General features: G+C 42.4%; 1 protein-coding gene across 2 annotated transcripts in view; it reads right to left on the bottom strand.

Annotated features, from left to right (window-relative positions):
• LOC113164384 (vang-like protein 1) overlaps positions 1-18,763 on the bottom strand; it is a 41,707-nt gene extending 22,944 nt beyond the window's left edge. For both annotated transcript variants that reach the window (XM_026363670.1, XM_026363669.1), the window contains exons 1-3: positions 18,629-18,763; positions 9,674-9,919; positions 2,729-2,855 (exon numbers count right to left, since the gene is read on the bottom strand). In XM_026363670.1, the coding sequence (XP_026219455.1) occupies positions 2,729-2,855; positions 9,674-9,744 (198 nt within the window). In that variant the 5' untranslated portion in view covers positions 9,745-9,919; positions 18,629-18,763. The remainder of the gene's footprint in view (positions 1-2,728; positions 2,856-9,673; positions 9,920-18,628) is intronic.
• Between the last annotated feature and the right edge of the window lie 4,836 nt (positions 18,764-23,599).

Genomic DNA, 23,599 nt, shown 5'->3' with positions numbered 1-23,599 from the left:
AACACACTCCTAATCTGCAGTTTGGCATAATGCATAAACCTAAACTACTCCAATCCACCTCTCACTATCCAGTCCAATATCCAGTTACAGGAAACAAGAACAATCACATAAACTGACCTAATTACTCATATTATTTAGTGTCAGTCCACATATACAGCAGAAGATCCATACCTCTGTCCAGGCTATACTCACCTCCATTGCACCTCACAAAAGCCCAGTAAGTGAAATAAAGCAGAGGCAGATTTGCCACAGACATGAACAGCGGTAGGCTGCTAACTACCACAAGTTCACATCTACAGATTTTACTGCTCGACAAGCACTCGGAGCAGATTTTTCACACTCTCACATTAGCATACAGCCTGGAGCTCTGGCCTGCCTCCTGAAATAAGAGCGACCTGATGGAAGTGTTCTGTTCAAACATATCAAGCAATCTAGGGAAAAATAAAGTACGACTGTATGAGACAGTTGAAGTCCCACTGCAACTGGGGATTTTATTACACAACAGTGAAAAAAAAGAGCAAATGTCCCTACAATAAATGTGCAGTTCATGTCTGAGCTGCAGTAACACACATACACACACCATGTCTCAAAAACAAATAATCTCTGCCTAGTTTGGAGCCGTGCTTCTTGACACTTTCAAATGTAAACCAAGTGCTGTGTTTTTAGAATTCCTGTGGTGAAGCATCACAGACAGCATTACAGCCATGAGAAACTTTTGTGCTGGATTGTGAGGACATCCCCGCCCCGAGCGATGTGCTGATCACTCAGCCAAGACTCTGATTAAGTCCCAGCAGAGGAGTAATGAGCACAGCGCTGCACGGTTCATCTCTGAGTCGAGTGTGACACACTCAGACTCAAAACATTCACATACGGGAGCATATGTGAGATCACAGACCAAAGAGCAGAGCATCATCACACGCACACACACACACACACACACACACACACACACACACACACACACACACACACACACACACACACACACACAAAGATTTGTGCTGAGCCTCTCTCTCAGTAGAATTGGTGGCCCTGATTATTCAAACTAAAGCCAAACACTCCCCGCCCTGTCAGCAGCACCACTGCAGGCCTTGGCATGAATAAGACATGATGAGCAAAATACTAAGGACGGCTGTGCTCTGTGGTAAATCCCGTCAATTAGACACAGTGCGCAGACAAAAAAAACACAGTCACACATACGGGGCACTGCTAATGAGTGTGCCATAAGGAAAAGTGAGCGCCAAGTAGGTCAGTAAACGATGGTGAGCATCAGACCGCCTGCGTGAATCGGTATTTGTCATCTTTTCCCTTTAGTGGGTTAAGCTGAAGACTTGATGAAGACCACTGTGCCAGACAGTTGTTTGGCTTTAAGAACGAGTCATCGTGTGTGTGTGAGCTAAAATCACCATCTCCTGTGTCATTAAATGCATTTGACATAGCAGCAAGTCTTGAAATTCCTGCTTTCTGAGCATGGTGCAAGAGGAACTGCAATAAATTCACAAAAGAGACGACTGCTCATCGAAACAGTAACTACTCTGACTTTCAGATAAGCCAACAGAAAGAGGAGACATGCCAACGTAAAGCGGTCAGTCCTCTGGGTTACTGTGATATAAAAAATTCAATGTAGACAGCTGAGTAGAGACCACAAGATCAAATCCACAAGCAAAACCACTAAATCACCTGTAGTACAAAAGCTGAACAGAAGCTTCAGGTGTCAAGAATAAATGGAAGACCTTAAAGCCCCACAGTCAAGAAATAACAACATCAATATCAACTTACATAAAAAATGTTGTTGTGATAAAATCTTTTCCATATCACACATAAATTTCCTGTTTGCTGTTACATTTCTTGATAAACAGATAAAGTTTTTGAATTAGGAAATGTACATTTATGTGTAGTGAGAGCAACATTTTGATAATATATTCTGCCATATCAAACTGATACTCAATCTGTCCCACCATTATTAGTTATCTTTTATTTGTTCTGCCTTTTATCTGAATCCAAGATACACAACCAGCTGCCTGCTACATCAAACTAAAAGATGAGTCAGTAGAATAATTGGCACAAACAAAGACCAAACATACCAATGATGCCGTCTGTACACTCAACATATTAAAAACAATTTCCTACCTTACATTTCTGTTTGATCAAATAATCCATCACATAATCCATATTTGTGAGTTCGACTCGCAGACATCAAAGCCAGCATGATTTCTGAGAGTACAGTTTGAATTTTGACTGACAGTAAAAAAAACAGCTAAGCCGTTGTTTTGATTTGGTCTGATCCATTTTGGTGGGGTGGGGGTCACTGAAGCCACCTTCCCAGCTAACACTGTACAGTATAATGGACTAACCCATTCTCTGCAGTGAGATGAAGAGCTTTCCAGTGACAGAAGAGGTAAAGGTAAGTTGTACTGAGCAGAGACGCAGCCTGCTGTGTCCATATCCTGTAGCAGATATTTTACATTTCCTGAAAGTGACAGCCCACACCTCACCCAAAGTGGACTGTCCCTCCTGGCTTTTGCCCTGACGTACCAGCTGGCCTGTCCCAGCCCAGGCTGCTGACGCTGCTATCATTGCAATTCATTTGGACTAGTGACTGATAAATCTTTATAAGTCAGTCTAGCAGATCTATTGTGTGTTACATTAGCGTTGTAACTGCAGCATCATCTTGGTCATTTGTCTTAAAAGGTGACTGTGCAGTGCTTGGATTTGTGTTCAGCCATACCTGGACCTGCTCACCCCGAACAGCTGAGTCACCCAGCAGCGGCTCTGCAGGCGGCGTGTTTATTGTAACAGACTTTTCTGAGCGACTGTCTTTACTGCGGGACTTGTGGCGGTCCCGGCTTCGCTCCCTGAAAAACAAATACAAGCAAAAATGATGATTATTTCGCTGCAACGGAGAACTACAGGTACAGGCTTGGAAAATATAATATTTCCTATTGCAGCAACTCAGAAAAAAAACTGCAGATACTGATGTGTCTTATTTTACAATAGAAGAAATTAGCAGACAAAACCTAAAGACAAGCTTAAATAGGCAGTTCTACTTATTTGAACATATTGTCAGGGACCATGTGAGAGCAGGCTGAGTCAGATAAGACCAGAGCAGCTCGTTGTGTGGAGATGGAGAAATAACACTACGCTTTGTTTTAGTCTCTGATCTAATTTCCGATGAGTGATCGAGTATAAAGGCTACGTAGACTCTGCCCCACATCAGCCCCCTCCCTCTGCATCCTTCCTCACTATCACAACATGACTCTCTCTACAAGGCCTTCTGTCCTAACATATGAGCTGCATTAGCAAGACTGACCCCCTGCACTCATAGCCTTAATCCCGTGTAGAGCGTCACTGGTGGGTCTTCACAGCCTGAGCCCAACGGCACCATCGCCACGTGGCACAGTGCCCACTCTGTAGCTCTATTACGAGAGAAAAGCTCAACAGCCCCAGCTAATCCTTCATCTGTCTCCTTCGCCCTCCAGCTGCTGAAATCTTGCACAAACTTATAGTTTTTACTAAGTTCAGCAAAAGGCAGAGAACAAAACTGTTCTTATACTAAATACCGCAGCTTTAACCTGTATTAGAGCGGTTACACAGCCCAGATATTACGTTTGAGAGCGATTGAGAGGGACAAACAAACCCCAGTGTCACGGCTGTCAGATCTCATATAGATATTACACGCTGGAGATACTGTACAGAGATTATAGGAAAAACATATTATACATCAGGTGAAAGAAAGACACGATTAGTTTTCAGTTGCATGTTGAGATGCTGATTTCTTTGTCAAACTAAATCTTACTTCACTTGTATGAGCAACATTACAAACTGTGATAAATCTACTTTCACTACTCAGGAGGGGTTTCTTTGTGTTGTTCTTCATTACATGTTTGTTACCAGCCATGAAGAGTCCATATTATTTATTATTTATACATAAATTATATAAACTATTATTCTTGGGCTCTACTGAAATTGTTTTAGTGATGATTTCCATTCATAAGAATTGCTCATTTCTTTTTTAATGGTCCTTTCAACCCATGGTTATAAATAATATTTAGACCAGTTCAAAATCAAACAAATTACAAAAACTAAAAGTTTAGATAATGAAACCTAGTTAATAAGGTCTGATGTCCATAAATAATTACGTTCCACTGACACAGCAACTCGTGACCATAATGTGCAGGATATCCTGTCTGTCCGGATAGTGGACGTATCAGAACGATTGAGCAGTGGAACTGGTACTGCCTAATAGAACTGCATTGAATCCAAGTGTTTTGATTACAGGGTGTTACCCACTCTGCTTTCTGCCTCTATTCTTGTACTTCCTTTTGAATGCGTACACAATTTCCTACGGAAAGTCAAAAACCAACTCATGTTTCTAATCTGAACACAATAACAGAGTTCATTCTGAATCGCCTGCAGCAACCTCCTTCACAGACAGAGAGACGTATTCTTATCTAATAAATCCTGCAGATTAGGAGGTGATGTAATCCTTAAATATATTACAGCTATCAGTATTACTTTAAATATTATTACAGCTATCATCAACACTGTAGCAATAGTTATTCCAGTGGGAAGTCATCATCAGTCAGAGGCTGTCGCTGATTACGATTATTAATTAGGGAAGAGCGCTGTAGGAGTGGGAGCAGGGAGGAGACAGGGTGGAGCAGTGAAGCAGTGATCCTACTTCAAAAGTCATCAGGGGAATAGAAAGCAGCTCTGGGTATAAAGTAAGTGAAAGCTAGCAGCTACTGAAAGCAAAGAGCAGCGTGCAGGTTACTGCAAAACATATGATTATAACTGGCTGACTCTACACTGCAATACAAGAAAAACATGGTTTCTTACTAATAAATGCAAACAACATTACCTTAATAAGTCAACTGACGTTTCAGCCAGTACAAATGATGGTTGTTGGCTAGAAAATAGGTTTTAATTTATGTGTATATGTTTTATATCCCCTAATACTAATGCTAGTAATGTTATCACCAGTAACTGCATATATGCTGTGGGAAAATATAAGCATAACAAACACTGAACAGTCAATTACTCTACTGATGACAGTTTCAATGGACCAGAATAAAGTGATTGTCAGTAGTTAATTTACTGTAGACGAGACGAGATGAAACGAGAAGAGAACAGAAGAGAGGATACGAGAGAAGAGCAGAGCAGTATCATTAAAAAGGTGAGTGGTGTGGTGGAGCCTGTGATATATTGGTAACAGCAGATAAGAAAATGTCAGGGAATTAAGATCACACAGAGAAATTGTCATATCAAGACAACACTTTACAGACAGACAGCTGAGATGGCTGAAATTGGAAAATCCTACTAATGGTTTAAGAAGGGACTAACACTGTACTGACCACAGCAACATAAAAACAGATGTGCACCAGTCCAAAAGAAGCAGGGGTCTACAACACTAGACAGGGACCCATGGGACACAGTGTGCAGAGGCTACATAGACAGTTCAACACATAGTGGCCGGGTGCAAAGTGCAGCCAGGGTCAGCGTGTAGCAAACAAAACGTTTATGTTTGTCTGCACATTTGCATACCCAGCAAAATATGACGTACTGTGGAAGATGCACTGCAGCCGAGAACAAAAGGTGAAGGAACACCTGGGTTTCAATATGCTGGCAAGACTACAAATGTGTAAGAAAAAGGTGCAAAGATGCATTTGTGGATGCACACGGAGAGGAAATACAGATGCGAGCTGACCTGTGGGCAGCTGGGGAGTGGTTTGAACACATTGACCTCTGTCTACCTCCCTCTCTCACCCATCCCATTTCACATTCTCCCTCTAGCAGGCTTCTGGGGCAAATGCACTGAAACCTTGCTTCCAACACCCACACACACACACACACACACACACACACACACACACACGCCCCTTCTTCTCCTTCCACCCCCTTCCCACATCCTCTTCCTGCCTCATTAGCATGCAGCCGGATCGTTGGTATTCCAACTGTGCTGTGTATGCTGTGCTATGATTTGATTAATTGAATTTGACTTCCAGTGTGGATCCCTGAAATGGGTATAGCTTCTTGGAACAGAGAGGATGAGGAGAGGGGAGAGAGGAGGGGTCCCGTGAGGACAGAGATGGCTGTTGAGACTTGGCAGAGTCATGCCAACTAGGCTGTGAGAGTACAGTTTCCCCCCCAGCACCTGAGGATGAGTGTGGCGGTGAGCACATTCTTCACCTCGCACAGAGGGACACTGGTGGCAGGAAGGCTTCTGAAGAACCAGAGCCAACTAGCGTGGCACGCCAAAGTGTCTGTGGACCAATCTGAGCTCTCTTTGGCTGGCAGAGCAACACATACACACCTGTGTAATGCACAGCTTTGTATCAGTGCAGCCATCTGACACAAAGCACCGGTGGACAGCCAAATGGGTAGAGTCATGAAGCCAAATAAAAACTGAGCAACCACATACTCAGCTAGGTCGACAATTTAATTATCTGACATGCAATGCTCATAATTCAGGAACTAATGAAGCATGTTTCAGTGTATTAATGTGCACAAACAGCAGACCAACGTGTAGAGTTGGAGTCAGCTGGATGTTAGGGGGGGAACTTAGGCCAACATTTAAAAATGTAATGTTTGATTTCTCAGAGACAGCGTAAGCACGCCTTTTTAAATTTTGTCCCCACAAATGTTCACAAATTAAATAAAAATGTTTTTACTACTCAGGCTTTATGAGGTGGCAGCTGCAAAGGGGTTTTCAGATGACATTGGCTCATTAAAAACGTAATGATGGTGACTGTGGAGAAGCTGAGGTCAGTAAAGTAAAGTAAGGATGAAAACTAGTAAATTTAATGAGGGGATGTTTGTTTTGGATGTTTATGTGTAAATTAATGAAATTGTTAATGATTCGAGGGTTGGTTAACACTATTCCTGCACCAACACATGTAAACATGTCTGGTGTCACACACTCATGAACGCTTGCACAGCTGCCCTGCAAGGTACAGATAACACCACAGTGAGGTGACACATTCTAGTGACTAATAACACATTCCTACTGTCAATGTCCTGCCCTCGTTCAGAGAGGTCAGACTGAACAGCCCATCAGCTGCCATGTATTTTAATCAAGGGTGGTATTGATAAGTTTATTAGTACTAACTGAACTGTTCTGGGTGGGTCGAGTCTATTCTTTGTAAGCATGTGTACATAGAGGGCCACTGTGTTTTGTGTTGTCAATAGTCCAAGACGTTTAGGCACTGTAATATGTGTGTTTGGCATTTTTGCAAAGCTCTACAAAAGTTAATTTGTCAGGAGACATGATTGAAAAATTGGCCGTGTTCAAACCTCCACGATTGGTACTTGATTCATCTCAAATCATTTTGCAGGACTGAAACTAACACCAATTCTGTTTCTCCTTATTTATATACAATTCAGTTCACAAATCTGAAATGAAAATATGAATGTGTCCTTTAAGAGGAGTACTCAAAATGCTCAAAGAAGTAGATTAAGTTACTCACTTAATTCAATTACAAAGCTGTGTGCTGCTCTATAATTGGAGTTTTACTAATCACAAGAAGCAATTTTCCACAAGGGCAGTTGCTAATATGGGATTTGCAATTTAATCATCATTTAAACACTCAGAAAATTATGAAGTGACTGAGGCAAGTGTGCTGAACTTTAGACAACTGGATCATGGCCCTCAAAGTAGACTAGAATCCCTTTTTGAAGAGGCTGCAAAAGTCTTCATACTTGTTTGTTGTTTGTTGAATGGAAAAACAAACTCTTCCGACCGCAATCATTTTTTGCATGTAGAAAAAATAGCAGTCACATTTTTAAACTAGATGAAACATGCACTCTGTTTTTAAGGCGCAAAAGACCAGGACACAACTATTATATCCTTAGAAACAGCAGCAACCTCTAATTACTTTTAAAAGTCATGTGGCAAAGTTCAACAAGCGAAAATCATATCACCGTCAGTCTCCTACAGTGAGCTGTGCAGCCCTAGTTTCTGCTTGAATGTAAAATGAATCTTACTGAAAAGATTACTTCTCTTGGGTATTCCTGTTTACATGCAGCTGAACATAATCATGAGGGAATATAAAAGATTTACTAAATGCATATAAGAAGTGAACAACGCTTACAGTCTTCCATCACTATAAGTATGTTTGACACCATGTGAGGCTTGTTGTAAGGACACAAGATGGCTCGATGAATCGTTTAAGATTGACTCGTGCACATATGTGATTACAGAATAATGTTTTTTGTATGGGTTCATGTACAGGAGCAGCAACACACTCCCCCCGTGCCTGCATCTGTTCCCGGTATCAGTGTAATTAGACTCCAGTGAAGCAGAACTGCCTCACACGTGGCACCCCTCAGCGTAAAAAGATTACCTTCAGACGACGATGGCGAGGGGTTTCAAATGCAACAGTTTTGCTTTTTTGTATATGAAATTAGAGGCCAGCTGGTGGCTTTGGCACAGCCGTGGTCAGAGTGGAGCAGCAGGGGAGCGAAAAAGGTGCTTGGCAGGGATGGCTGTGTAATCCTTTCCAATTTGCTGCCAGTCACTTAAAAAGCTGCAGAAAGAGTAAAGAAGAAGGGGATGGGAGCTGCACCACCACAGCCATAATCACCATCCCTTTCCAAACCACTGACCTCTCCCCTCGAGCTTTGATTCCAAATTAAGTGAGACCACTTTTGCTTTGTGTAACTTTGAGCTACAAGGGCACATTCCTGCAGTGGTCAACGCGAGAGAGAGAGAGAGGGGAGCAAATGATACGCCTGTGCCTACCCATCCTCAGAGAGTAGTGAGGAATCCGTTTAAAAGAGGGGGCGGGGGGGCAGAGGGGAGAAGGAGATACAGAGAAGAGGTCAAGAGCGAGCGAGGAAGGGGCAGCTGCTACATTCATGTCACGGCGGACACATGGGAGCATAAAAAATGACAGAGTGTGACATGGAAAGGGAGAGGAGCGAGATAAAGAGGACAAGAGCAAGAGGGATAAAGAGTGAGTGACAGAATGTGAGAGAGGACGTGATGATGACAGCAGGCTGAGGGCAAACTTTACATCTTTCCAAAGAACCCAAAGCCATTATACAGCAACAGGTGGCAAGGATGGAAGGAGTGGCAACAAAGAAGAGAGAGAAATATATGGTGAGCAGGCAGGAAGGGACCATCCCTGACAAGTGGGGGGGCTGTTGTGGAACAGGAGCCCCCTCTCATCTCCTCTCAGGCTCTCAGTGTATCCGCTGAGCTATCAGTCAGTCAGGCCTCTTCAGCACCTGTCTCCTGCTGCCTTCCTGAGGCCTGTCAACCACAGCCATTTCACCGCTGACAGACTAATGCGCCAACACGAGCTCTAGGCTCCAAACATGCCGGGCCAGAGAGCACGGCAGAGATACACGAGAGGAGGGATCATGAGGGTGGATGGACTGAGAATGCACAGAGAAAGCGAATATAGATCAACTCATTTAAATTCTGATGAAAGTAGAAATGTAATTTCATGTCTCCAAATTATGTCTCAAATTGAAAATGGAACATAATCACTAACAAAATAACATGTTCTCCTTGAATCATATGCGTCTGATTTACTAGAGGATGACTCGTCTTCAGATTTAGACTGAAACTGTTGAACCTGCGTGTCCGCTACATAACACACTGGTCCTCCAGATAAAATCAGAGACGGGAGTGAACAGAATTACTCACAGACCAGGAGTTAAGTCTTACCCATGCCTGTGGGATCCCCGGGTGCGTCCAGAGTAGTAGGAGTAACCCGAGTAGGTGGACTCTGTGTCCATGATGATGCAGTCCCGCCCAGGCAGCTGGGCTTGGCTCGGCCGCTGGAACCTTGCGCGCTGTCTTGTTGAGCTGGAGGCGATCGATCGGTTCGCTCAAGAGCCTGACAGAGGTGGCGAGCTGTCGGCAGTCAGGCTTGAAAGCGACCCTGGGGGCGCCCGTTGAGGAAACATCAACCTGGAGCGGGGAGAAGACAGATGGAGGATTTGAATTCATAATGTGAAACGTCTGGGAAACATGCCCACATCTGACTGTTAGAGACAGGAGCAGCCAACAAGGATGAGAGTGTATCTGACATGGAATAAAGAGCATTAAAGAATAATTTAAATGATATATTTTCATCCTTCAGCAGTGCCTCTCATGCATAAATGTTCATACATCAGTGTTTCTCTGCAGCTGCATTATAATCTGCATGTTTCACATACAAACCTGCACAGTATACCCTACAGATAATACGCAGTGCTAGTGTGAAACAGCAATTTGCTTTGGTATGGCTGGCAACTATTGTTGAGAAGCAGTTTTATGTTTCTGACATGCAGCAAACATTTTAAGCCGAACACAAAGAGAGTGCCGCGATGATAAAACTGCCTTTTTCACAGGAGAACTTCAATGAGATGGAGGTGGTTCTAGTTTTGGAGCTGTGTCAGATCCAAACAATCTGTCCTTCATTACCTCTGTGACATTACTTTTAATAAACAGTTGATCACGTCAGTATAATTGATTTAAAATTTTCATTACTATGCTCCCGCTGTGTATATAAATGATACTGAGAAAATGAAATGCTTGTAGCCAGGACACGCTTCATTTGAAAGTAATGAGCCTGAGGTGTTATGTGACATCTATACCAACACTACAAACACAGGATGGATTTTACAAGGCTTGGGTAATACCTTCAATCATCAATTATTACAACTAAAAACTCATTGCTTTATTAGCAAATGCCCACAGATCGAGTGACAGATACGCTATAAATAAAATCATTCACAGACCTGTGTTTCTGTTTTGCTTTTGTTTTGGTGAGAGTTAACAAGTTAATAAGATTCGACGAGGAAAAAGTTACAGGGTTTTATTAAATCAACAACAAATTTAACTTTGAGGACTGAAAACACATTTGACATCTGTAGTGTCTCTGAACGCCACATCTTCTCCATAGACAGTGCTATTTCTAAGCGTTCTGTGTTGCAGACACAAGGCTGTGGACATTTGTGTTAATCTTGGTTTTAGATCCATTACAGCCCTTCATGAAAGCCATAAAAGTAATAAATAATAATCAATCACAATGTCCAAAACCTATAAATATCAAATCTTCAGTGGCTATTTTTGTCCTTTATCTACAAAGCACATGAATAAGCTCAGTTTTATGTTCTATTACTTCTTTGAATTCACCTGATTAAAAACTGTTTCAGCTGAGGAATTGTGAATAATCCTTATTTATTTTCCTCTTTGCAGCATTCCTAGCTGGTGACACACACATAAGCACGCTACAGTTAAGAAATGTGAACACCACCCATCAACAAACACAATGAACCAAACAAACTGTAAGTGATGCATCATACTTCAAGTAGCTTTTATTTGTGGAGTTCTAATTTATTTAGTGGAACTGATGCTTTTAACCAAAGCACTGAAACTTGTATTGGTGAGAATGTGGCTCTTTCTCTGAGGCGACTTTGCTTATTTGCACTGAACATTGAAACGCTGCTTTAATTTTACACAGATAGCAGCACCCGCTGGAGAAGAAACAGAGACTATCAGACCATTTTAACATGCAGCTCTGAAGTTGAAAGGAGCTGTTGGATAAAGTTGGAGTAGTACCCCCACTTTAGCCGGTTTGGTACGTTTTTTAAAATCTTCTTAATTCGTGCACTTGCACCATCTGCACCTGCACAAAGTGAAGTGTTCAAATTCTGCATTAAGGAAAAACAGTTTATTGAGTGCCCTTGGTGCAGTCAGACATCATATTCATATCATGTCTCACTGACATACTCTTTAATCATTCAAGAGTAAAACGATGCAGCTGTGGAGAGGTTTTTGAATGAGGTAAATTTGGCTCACAGTCAGATTAAAAGTACATATTTGAGTAACAGCACAAAGGGGAGAGAGAAACAGAAACGTGAGTCAGGCAGCCTGAGGCATGCTGTAAACACTTGTGTAAGGTACATGCACAACACACACACACACACACACACACACACACACATTCAGAGTCTCTCAAACCACTGTGGGCAAGATGAAAAATGTGAATGTTAAATACACAGGTAGTTAAAACCTAACACACAAAGACTTCAAATCTGTGCTCAGATAACACTGACTCCCTTGCACATGTGAACTTTGAGCCGGCTCCTTATAGTTGACATTAAACAGCCATAAACCCTATGGAAGGGAGGACATATATAGCTGATATAAAATCTCGGCTCACATTAACCACAGCACTGACATTTTGAGGTTCAGTGATGCCATGTTTGGGGTTAAAGTTTGCTATCAGCACTATTTTAGAAGTATTAAACATTTAAAATACTTCTACATCTATCATTATATATGCTGTTAAGGCTTTCTCTTGATTCATAAGCTCACTTTGTCAGTATACAGCCTGAAGCTGCACGTCTACGTCCACCTTACAGAAACCAGCAATGAAACTTTGAGGCTAGGCTTCGAGCACAACTACAAAGATTTATGGCTGATTTATGGCTCCACTTGCCTTAAAGGTGGTGGTAAATTGAGAAATCTGTCTCCCCCACAAGAAATCCCAGATTTTCTGCATTCACAACAAACGAGTCACTTATCCAGTACAGAAACAAAACAATTCTGCAAGTTGGAGGGAAACACATCACATCACTGGGTCCAAAAATACACTGTGGCACCAAACATCTAGTATGACCCAGATCTAAGGAGTGTGGTGTCAATACATCTGTGACTGCGTGTGTTTGTGTGCATGACTCTCACACACTCCTGAAAATGCTTTGAAGATTGCGCAACAGCATATTTGGATCTCCTCATTCGGCAAATCATTTTAAATGCCTGAATCATCCTCACATGATGACAAATCCTCCCTCAGCTGGTTCTGGGCAGTCTCACCGTCAGCCGGCTGCAACTACTGAATACTTTACAAGATGCAGGCTTTTCCAAAAGCCTTTGTTAACATGGGCGTCTTCATGTGTTGTCAAATGTGAATATGTCGAATGAGTCGTTATCCTTTTTGATTTATTTTGCTAACTTACGTACAAAAAAAGACCCATAATACCGTCTTGTAAGCGTTAAATAACAGGATGTTAAGTGGCCAGCATTTCAAACAGTTTGCTGCAGAAACCGACCTTTTGAACAACAGCTGATAAACAAGCTGGGCAACATCACAGAGGCATTTCCATCACCTAGCTTAATCCTCTTAAAAGCAAGGGCACGTGGCTAAATGGGGGATTAACAGGGTTAAATGAGAGCGTGGTCCAGGTTCATTCAGAGTGCAGCCACGAGTAGCCGGGTTAAAGACTGATCGATTATTCCCCCGCTCCAGTGTGTTTCTTCTAAAAACACAACTCACCTCTGACCATTTCAGATACTTCACGCTGAGCAGACTCCCTGCAAGTGCACAGTGCCAGCCCATGAGAGGCCTGGCTCTGAGGTCTTTATTGAAGTGAAACAGGATATGTGGGTGTTCTCAGATGTGGTTTCTGTCGTTCCATACCAGAGAAAATTGGTAAGCGGAACCACTTCAAGTTTGAGGGGAGAGTCCAAAGCTGAAAGAGGAATCCCCGACTCTGGAAGGGAGGGAGGGATTGAGGGAGGGAGCTACAGCAGGTTCTTCACAGTAATCCAAGACTCCTGCTGAGCTGTCGGCTTGTCTGTTTGTACTGGCAAACAGTGGCAAGAAGCAGTGGGGGAGGAGGAATGGTAAAATTATATCACAGCAATAAAGCATAAAGGGTACAGTCTACCACAAGGGCATGTTACAGATTTTATGGAATCAAAAATCACTGTTCAGGAAAACGTGGTGTGCCAATCCTGTAAGATGACACCTGATCTGCAAGGAAAAAAATAAATAAATAAATTGAAAATGACAATACACAGAAGCCAACAGGTGTAAAAGGTGCTGCCTGACTCAAACTAAGAGAATCCTCATCCAGCATAGAACTGGAGCAAAGTTAGACCGAAGCCAGGAGATATCTGCCGTCAGCCGCCACAAACAAACCAGCACTGCTCAGCTGCACCTTTCACTTCTCGTCAAAATAAAGGCACTCATACTTGCTTCCCATGGCTGTAGTTGGGGAATGCATGTGTAAAACTTTCCTCTGCCTTCCCTTCATTCAACTCTCTCTCTATTGTAATTTCAATACAGTGAAGGAAGAGGAAAGAAAGGACAACATAAACTACAAAATCACCCTTTAATACCCTTCAATTCATATTTTGAAGAGAGTTTGACGTGTTGATCCCACACTAATCCCTCTGTGATATTATTCCTGTCTCCACCTGTTTGTTGTTGCTGTGTCCCTTTTGTAGTCTAATAATACTATTAATGCTCACCAGAGATGTGCAATCAGTGATTCAGTTTGTATAATGTCACATTTACAGCTCTCTGGTGGACCAATTGATTTTGTAGTACATTTGTTAAAGTATATATTTTAAAATATGTTAATTGAAGCTCTCACTTGTTAAAGCTGCTGTTTGACTTCCTTACGAATAGTAAATGAGACTGAAACACTTGTGAAGCTGTTTAGGGAAACTCCAGGGAGGCACACAGCTGACCCCATAAACACAAGTATTCAGTCAGGTCTGCTGCAGTCTGAAGTCACTGGACCAAGGCGCTGCCCTGCAAACTGACCTGCTCCTGAACCCCTGAAGACACACAGGCAGGAAATACAATGAGTACTCCCGGTTTTCCTCTGAAGAGCGGCAAATTAAGTAACTAATGAACCAGATAAGATGATACGTCATGTTTTCATTTGAAGCCTCCTTTCAGGCGAGCTGCTCATCCGTACTGCCTATTTGCAGAACAGCCTCCTAAACCTCCTTCACACTCAGTGCATGACTTTGATTCCTGCAGCATTTCAATGATAGTTTCTACACTGATCTACTACAGAAGAAACACTTTCACTTATTTTAAAGAATTATGATCCAGCTGCAGCACAGAAAAAAATTCTCTCCACCACACTGACTGAAATCATAAGGACATGCTATTATTAGCTCACCTGACCTGAGTTTTGATATAATCTGCTGATCATTAAATAATTTAAATTAATGACACTTCTTCCTTTCACCTCCTCCCTCTGTACCCGTGATACTCTCATAGCTCTGCCTCTATTATCACTATGATCACACATCTCCTCGCACCATAATAAGGCACAACCAGCTCATAATAATGACTTCACCTCAGCCAGAGACACGGTAACTCCACGACGGCCAAAGTCATAAGACACGTCGGGACACGAGGGAAAACAAGTCACTGTGGGAGTCTGGCCGGGTCACATGCTTGCTGCGATGCTGTCCGTGAGTTAACAAATGAGGGCCAATAAATCTGTGGAATTCAATCAACATTCCCGGGTATCACCAAATTTAACCCCTCAGATATCCAGTTAGATCTAACTGAAGCACATGGAGTCACGGCTGAGGAATGAAGACAGAGACACAACAGCAGACTCATATTCTCTATTAACATTTAAAGAGAATTAATAATTAGACTCAATTGTTGTTGACTAGAGTGGAAATTAACATATTTGTGCTGCTGTGCAGTGACAGAGTTAATCACACACTGTTATCACTTTCTATCCAACACCGGCTCCAAACCTTTCTGATTCACATTTGGCTTCTACCTGTTGCATTTTTCTGCTGGTGTTTCTAGGCAACCACAATGAGCTAATCCATCGCGGTCAGTCAATAAAAAAGCTGCAGATGTTTGCAGTGAGGTTATTTAGTTATTAGACAACTAGTAACTCAGTGGGATGACTAACCAGAAGCTATCATCTCAACTGTAAAAAAACAAATCTGCAGACAACATCATCTGGAGGAAATATTTAAATACAGGAAGCAGATGATTCTCTGGAAAGCTCTGGAGTGTCACAGCCTCTGCTGCTGCTCCAGATGCTGACTGTAATGGTCTAATTTCCAAATCAGCAACCAAATAACAATAGTTAACTTCCACACTCCTCCTCCAACTCTTTATCACAGTTGTGTGATATCAATCGCTGTAAACACCAGTCTGTTTACATCTTGTTAACCATGGTTACTAGTATGATTTAAGGTACATACACACTAGTTATTCTCTGGGTTAAATGTGTCCTCAGCTACTACATCATCACTCCTATGTAACCGTAATATGGACAAATGTTGAATTTACAATAAAATGACAAGTGCAACCATGCAGATGTGTTTTTTGTACAATCTTGTGTCCACTCTCAGATTAAAGGAGGTCTCTTACAAAGAGAAAGTAAACCACACTAACATATTAATACGCCAGGTTTCTTTCAACAACATTCCTGAGAGTGTAGAGAGTTGGTATTTCTCTCTTCTCTATTCGTTATGCACAGCTCTCCTGCACTTTTCCTCTCTACTTCAGCAGCACAAACGCTTGTTCATTGTGCAACAAAAGCACCAAAATGCTTCTATGAAATATTGATGAATTATTTTTTAATAATTCATTTAGATTCCATACTTACTCCGGATGGTTGGACATGTAGAAAATGCCAGCCATATCGTAAAAGCCATATTGTATTTATAACCTTATTGTTAATATTTGGATATTATTACCTACAGACCTGTTTGTCATCACTTTTCTTCTCTTTTACTGACCTAATTTCCCAATGAGTATTACTTCTTATCTCGTGTATTATTGAGTGTTTCATTCGTGATTCTGATTATGTTACATGTCACAAGAACACACTCAGAGCTGGACTGGAAATCCCAGAGTTAACAGTAGGGAGGAAATGATGCTGATATATTGCCCGTTTCCTCTCAAGAGACTAACTTCTTTTAACTTTTTCCAAAACTAAAAACTCAAAACAAAGGCAGAGAAGTCAAACAATGACAGAGTTGACCTGAAAGTAAAGATAAAGTGGTGAATAAGTAAAAGCATTCTTCTTCCTCTTAAGAGAAAACACCACGTCTCTGCTTGGATCAAGTCTCCCTTGAAAAAGAGAAACCCAATTGAATAGCACCTGATTAAAAAGTGCCCCGTAGATAACAAGTGATGTGACTGGAGTAAACTTCCACTAAGGAAGCTGCTAATTGTAAGCTCTGTAAGGAGGCAACACACCCGGTGTAGCTTTGATACTTCACCACAGTCGAGCACACACCTCACACATGAAATCTCTCGACAGGTGTCATCATTTTTGTCAACATTCTCTGTGCAGCTGTCACACAAACCACTTTTCTGTGGCAGAAAAAAAAGTAAAGAGGAATCCAAACATTAGTCTCAGCCAGAACATAAAAGTCCTAATGATAATGAGGGACTTGCATAATTTATGGCAAAGAGGAAACTGTTGTTGTTGTTGTGGTTTAATGTCGGTCAACCCGCGCTGCCAAGCATTTTTTCCCCCCCTCACACTGCTAATTACTGCTTAAATATAGTGTTTTTACTGTAATTTACTGTATGTGACTCATTCATTGAAACATACTTTTACAGTAACTACACTGTGGTTACTGTAAAAGTCTGTTTAAATGTATTTACAATTCAATCTGCTTCTTTGCTGTGTTATGTTGCTGTAAACTTTGCATTTTGGAGATTCTTGCTCTGTTTTGTATACTAAACAAGTTATTAAGTGGGATATATTAGTTTTTCACTGTTGCTGACATTGTATACTAATACCACATTATTAGTAAAGACAACAATACGCAGCTTAAGAACTAGTAGTCGTGTGTTTATCAGTATTTTACTGAAAACATGTAAGTAGCGTTTCTGTTCGTCATTAAACAAACATGGACTCCAGCAACTCCGAGCATTAAAGCTTAGCTACTCATTAAACGTCACCCTCACGCACCTGTTCAGCGTTTTTTGGTCACCACCTTGTAACTGGCTACAAGTTCATATCTCACATAACAGAAATATGCTGTTTCGTTTGAGTATAGTTAGGACAGTGGGAAAATGAAAGGTTTATAAGGCCTGTCTGTTAGATGAGGTCCGTCCGTCTGTCTGGTGGCGCTCCAGAGCAAGTTTACCGGTTCAAGCCTACCTGTGAGCCGGCAGGTAGGCGGACCTAGAGACAGGAAACTCCTTGGCTTCACCGTGGCCTCTCTGCCACACCACCTCTCAGACACACTGAGACCCACACACTGCTTCAAACACATGCTTCATGTGTTTTTTTTTTTTGTCTTTGTAACTGTTTTCTAAGGCTGGAAATGATATAATGTGTCCGTCCGCGTCCACTGCGCCGCCGCAGGTTACAGTGTACAGCTGAGCTGCGGTTCACCAGCCGGGGTAAAGCGCATTCAGTGAACCCGGGGACATAGTTGACTTTTCTTCCCCCCCCCCTCACACTGCAGTGAAGAGAGTTTCAGGTTGAGAGAGCCGATTTGGAGACGCTCACTAAACCAAATACGCAGCAGAAAAAGCCCGACACTGAAGCGAATAACGCGGACATGTGCTGTTAAGTTCGCCCGTGTGGGTTTGTGCGCTGCTTTCACCGCAGTTTGAGAGCATTCAAACCAAGTTCCCCCTTTCATACAGGTAGGCAACAGAGCAAGGGCGTGTTCCCAAGTCTTATCCTTATAAAACACACATGAGCCCAACACTGGTCAACAGCCTTTGTCCCGTGTGTCTGCAGAAACAGACAGACTCGGGAACACTACATGTTTGTTGGCTCCAGGAATCCAGACAGGACGTAACAGCCTGTAAAGCTGAGATCACACACACTAACATCTGCATATGACCGACAGTATCTCCAGCGGTAATAAAGCTCAACTCACCCCTGGTCGGTGGAGATAGCATTCCCGTAGTTGATAATTTATCCAGAGGTTATAAAACAGTTTGCCCCAGAGCGCACGGTAGGCTACAGTAAGGAGCAGCCCTTGGTAACCGGAGGAATCACCCTGGCAGTCAGGAATTTCACACAGGGGGCAGTGCTTGTCAGCGAGTGGAGGTGTAGTACGGAAACATGGCGGTAGGGGGGTGTCGTCAACACAGAGGGGCCTCAGTGTGTCAGTGGAGGGGAGGAAATGAACCTGCTGCTGTTTCACTTGAATTACACATGATAACGTGGAGAACAGTCTGCACACCTGCTCCTCTACACTGTGAACCCTAAAACCGATGTAAAACCTAATTTGGACCGAACCTGCACCGTAACAAAATAAATACAAGAATGCATTTGACCACATTTGCATTTTAAGTGTCCATAACTTTAAAATAACTGAGTATGCCTATGTTAAACTTTGTCCCACTTGAAAAAAAATACTTGCAGTATAATAATATAGAATAATCAGCTCAAGCACATCCTGCCAAATAGTTGCAATGAGGAGCAGCTATCGCCCCAAAATCAAATGAGAAGAATGAGAGGCCATTTGCCTAATGGCCTTCACAGGAAGTAGAGACTCTGCACCATGTTGATGTCACACATGACGGCGACGCACATCAACACAAGCTGCAGCGTCTTCTGTCTTCAGGGCAGCCACTGAATGCATATAGACAGTCGCACTTTGGGGTCTGTGCAGTTGCAGGACACCTTTAGTTAGTCCTGGGGAGCAGTTTAATCACCTTTTACACAGTCTGACAATTCAGACTATGACATTAAATATTTTGAGAAGAGCAACAGCAGCATCTCTTTTCTCTCCTGCAGCCACACGCAGGCAGTGTTTTTGTCACAGCTCAGCAAGTTGAACAAGGTAAACAGTTGCCAGTGATAAAAAGCACTCAGTCACCTCAAAGCAACAAAACCAAAGGGTGGAATGATAGCAATCTGACCTGGACGCAGTCAGTGAAAGAGACACAATGAAGTCACTGAGGCTTTTAAAGCAGCCTCTTACAAGGGAATGTAAACAAATGTTTCTTCTCCCTCAACAAAAGAGGATACAAATATTTGATATTCAACATTGCATGTTTGACTGCTCAAGCTGCAGTCGGATAACTCACTGTGAGCTTACTTTAGTTTTTGCAGGAAGGGCCTGAGGCCACTGTTTTTGTTTTTTTTTACTGACATAAAATAATACTGTACTGGCCGAGTGTCTCCTGAAAAGAAGTGCATTGCAACACTCTGCTCGGTTTCTGAGATGAAACAAACTGTGGCTCAGGATGAGAAGAATGTTCTTCATGATGTTTTGGATATGAAAACTGTTCAAAGCAGCAGCAGATAAAGATTCAGGTTGTGTATTTAAAGAGCGAATAGAATAGTATATATAATAGATTTTCCAATAGTTGTATATAAGAAACCTGTCTGTGCATTTTCTCTATTAAAATATCTATATTTAAATCTGTGAACCCTTTAAGTAAAAATGTTATGTTGTGCAGTGTAAAAATACACACTCCGTTAAAAATGAAGCTTACTAAGGTACAGCAGTGACAATTTGCTGAATGGTGACAGTCTCTGTTATGTACAGACAAACTAAACACGTTTTTGTGTTAATCAGTCAATGAAAACCACTGATTTAACAGATTACTTCCTGAATGAATGTGAAAAAAGGTTCCTGATTGGCTGACAGCTTGACAAGTGATGCACTTGTTACCATTATGCAAAGATGTAAGTAAGCTTGTATTAGGTCTTAATGAGTATATCTGGTTAAATAAAGGCCAAACAAAATCCACTGCAACCAACTGATTTCACATTGTTCTCTGCAGTTGCTCTTTCTCTACTGTGCTATGGAATAAAGGAGATGCAGGCCAGTTCATTCAGACTGCAAACACACACACACACACACACACACACACACACACAAGTTCAAACCACAAGGCAGCAGATGCCTGCAGCAATTACACAGCTGTATATGAATCAATATTTTGTCTTCCTTTGAACTGCATCCTTAACCCCAACATGCACATACACCCACCCTAAGATATAGCTCATCCCCTCCAGAACACAGTGCAGGTCATGACTGGGGCACGACCCCTGAGCCTCCCCACAGACAGCCAAATAAACACCAGCACTGAGGCAAAAACAGGGGGAGGGGGTGAAGGTGGAGGAGGATTGTATGGTGAATTCTCAAAAAATAAAATGTAGGAAATGACTGTACATTAATTAGACTAAGAAACATTTACAGTGTCAACATGAGCAAGGGTTTAGGATTAGGAAGTGAATGTGCTACATTTAGGACCTGGATAAGTGAAAAGGACTTTTGATATTTAGTGACTATTATTACTCAGTAAACTCATTTTAAACTTTAATTGTGTTTAACCCAATAATTTATCATAATTTAATTAATTTTTTGTACTGATAAATATCTGTTTTTATGCCGTTTCTCTCACAGATCGTGTACCTGCTGCTCTCTAACGTGGTTTAAGATTAGAGGTTAGATTACTGCGCCACCATGTGGCTTAATGCCGCCATTACTTCACTTGAAATTGTACTTTAAACGCATCCTCGCCCCCTGGCAGGTGAATGTTTTCCACACAGTTGCTGATATAATGTTTCAAACTTCTTTGATTCTTTAAATTATGAAACGTGTAGATTAAAATTGAATCTTTAGCCCCGCCCCCCCCCGCGTGGATCAATCAGTGACACGTCACACAGCGGAGCTCGCGGTGCCCCGGGAGGCACGCGCGTCGTCTGACGGCGAGCACGTGCTGTCACTTTTTCACGTTTATTCAAAGCGGGAGACGCGCGCGCGCGCGCGCAGATGGCCCCTATTGAGCAGGTCGAGGTGGGGGCCCCTGAGATCACTTCACTGTCCGGAAGATAGATGGACTCCTGTGGGACTCGGAGTTTATGAGTTTAGAGGGGTTTCTGTTCTGTTCCTTTATTTGTTGGGTAAATAGAAGGGAAAAGTGAAAGTGCGTGAAATGAAGACGAAGAGAGGCGAATTATGAGACCACACAGGAGCAGCAGCATTAGAATAATAACATTAGAATAATAATAACATTAGAATAATAATAACATTAGAATGAGTGTGGGACGAATTGTGGTTTAAAGGTGCACAAAACATAACGCAGGCTACAGTCAGTGGATGAACATACAGATCTTACTCCAAACTTATTTTGCAATGTCATTAAAAAAGGTTTGACTGATGTGTAACTGTTTCCTGAAGTAGACACGAATTAGCATTACATGTCATAACCACAGGATCCAATCAGCCAAAGTCCGGTTTAACATTGATAAGCAAATGGATAGACTGATTCTGTGCAGTAATATGAACCATGTACGAAATTAAAACACTAAGGGCCTAAAGGCAGCTTTCATTTTCACCCTCCTTCTTCACACAGCTAGGTTTTGGCCTTCGAGCAGGACCTGTAGGTGATGTTAGGAGATCATTTCTACCTAAATAAAAATAAGTCAGACTCAGTAAAACTAATTGCTTTGAGGATTTAATGTTATTTAATTTAATTTCATTGCAAAAATGACAATAAACTTAATATTTCTTAGTTTTTAAGAAGTCATCATGCACTTAAAACTTGTGTGTGGCTCTTTTTGCAGATTCTACATTTTCAGTGATACTAACAGAGAAATAAAGTTGAAACAATTCTTTCTTATTTTATTTATTCTGTGGTTATATATCGGCTGTGTGTGTGTGTGTGTGTGTGTGTGTGTGTGTCCTCCAAGACTCAAAAACAGAGACAGCAGGATGTTGAATAAACTCCCCTCCTGACTCACAGTGACTCACCACCAATGAGGAGTTCCCAACAAAGACCCAACAATTGGATTTAAAAGATCTTAACCAAATAGAAACCCAATGAATATCAGCATTTTAACTCGCCAGATTGGGCCGTGTGCTGGGGCCTAATGCATGCACACACACCTTATGACAGGCCCGAGGTACAGATGGTCCGAGCGTGAGTCTGAATGAGAGGGGGACCATCCGCGGCTGCTGACGCATTGTGGGGGGACGTCGTCTTCAATACAGCACTTAATGAGAACAGACTGACTCTTTCTCCCTCCCCTCCCCTTCTCCATCCTCCGTCCATTCTATTCCTCCTCCCCACCCCCCCGCTCCTCCTTCCTCTGCTCTCTCTGATTCTCCACTTCTCCTCTCCTCTGCCCATTTCCATCTGTTTGGAGACAAAGGGCCACGAGCCAGCTCGAGCCCCGGGACCCTGCTGGTGAAGTAGGCAGGGATAATACGGCCCATCCCGGGGGCTGCATTTCAACACATGGACCAGGCTTTGTACTTCTGCTGCACGAGCACTCTTCATAAACACACACACACATATACGGGGATGTGCATGTTTCACACACTCCCACAAACACACCTCTATGAGCGAAGCAAGAGCGATGAAAGAAGGTGGGGGGGGGGGGTGCAGCAGTTGCAATATTGATGGGGGAGTTCTCGCTTTGAACACGAACACTTCCATAATACCCACCAACGTGGAGAATAAAGGACAGGGTGAAAAAATGAGGCAGCACAATAAACCCCAAATGTTGTTCCTCGTACTGTGAACATATGGCTGTTTGTTGTCATACTTTTTCTCCCTGTCCAATTTACACAGAACTAGTGAGCTCTCAGAATTAAATGGGTGTGTGGAGTAGTGTGTGTGTGTGTGTGTGTGTGTGTGCACCTCCTGGCTTTGAGTATACCTGAATGATGATGAGGGGAAGGATGTCCAAACGCTGATAATGGCTGCTGTATAATCCCCTGCCGTCTGCACACACCTCCTGACATATGGTCACTCCTCGGCCTCCACCATTACATAAGCCCGCAGTGCAACGATGGTGGGTGGTGTGGGGTGGGGGGGGGGTTGTAGTGAAACGTGGTATTTTCTCACACACACACACACACACACACAAGCATGCACCGGCC

Source organism: Anabas testudineus, chromosome 2 (genome assembly GCF_900324465.2).
Source record: "Anabas testudineus chromosome 2, fAnaTes1.2, whole genome shotgun sequence".
NCBI classification, from domain to species: domain Eukaryota; kingdom Metazoa; phylum Chordata; class Actinopteri; order Anabantiformes; family Anabantidae; genus Anabas; species Anabas testudineus.
Note: the sequence above shows the minus strand (reverse complement) of the source record. Positions and strands in the feature narration are given on the sequence as shown.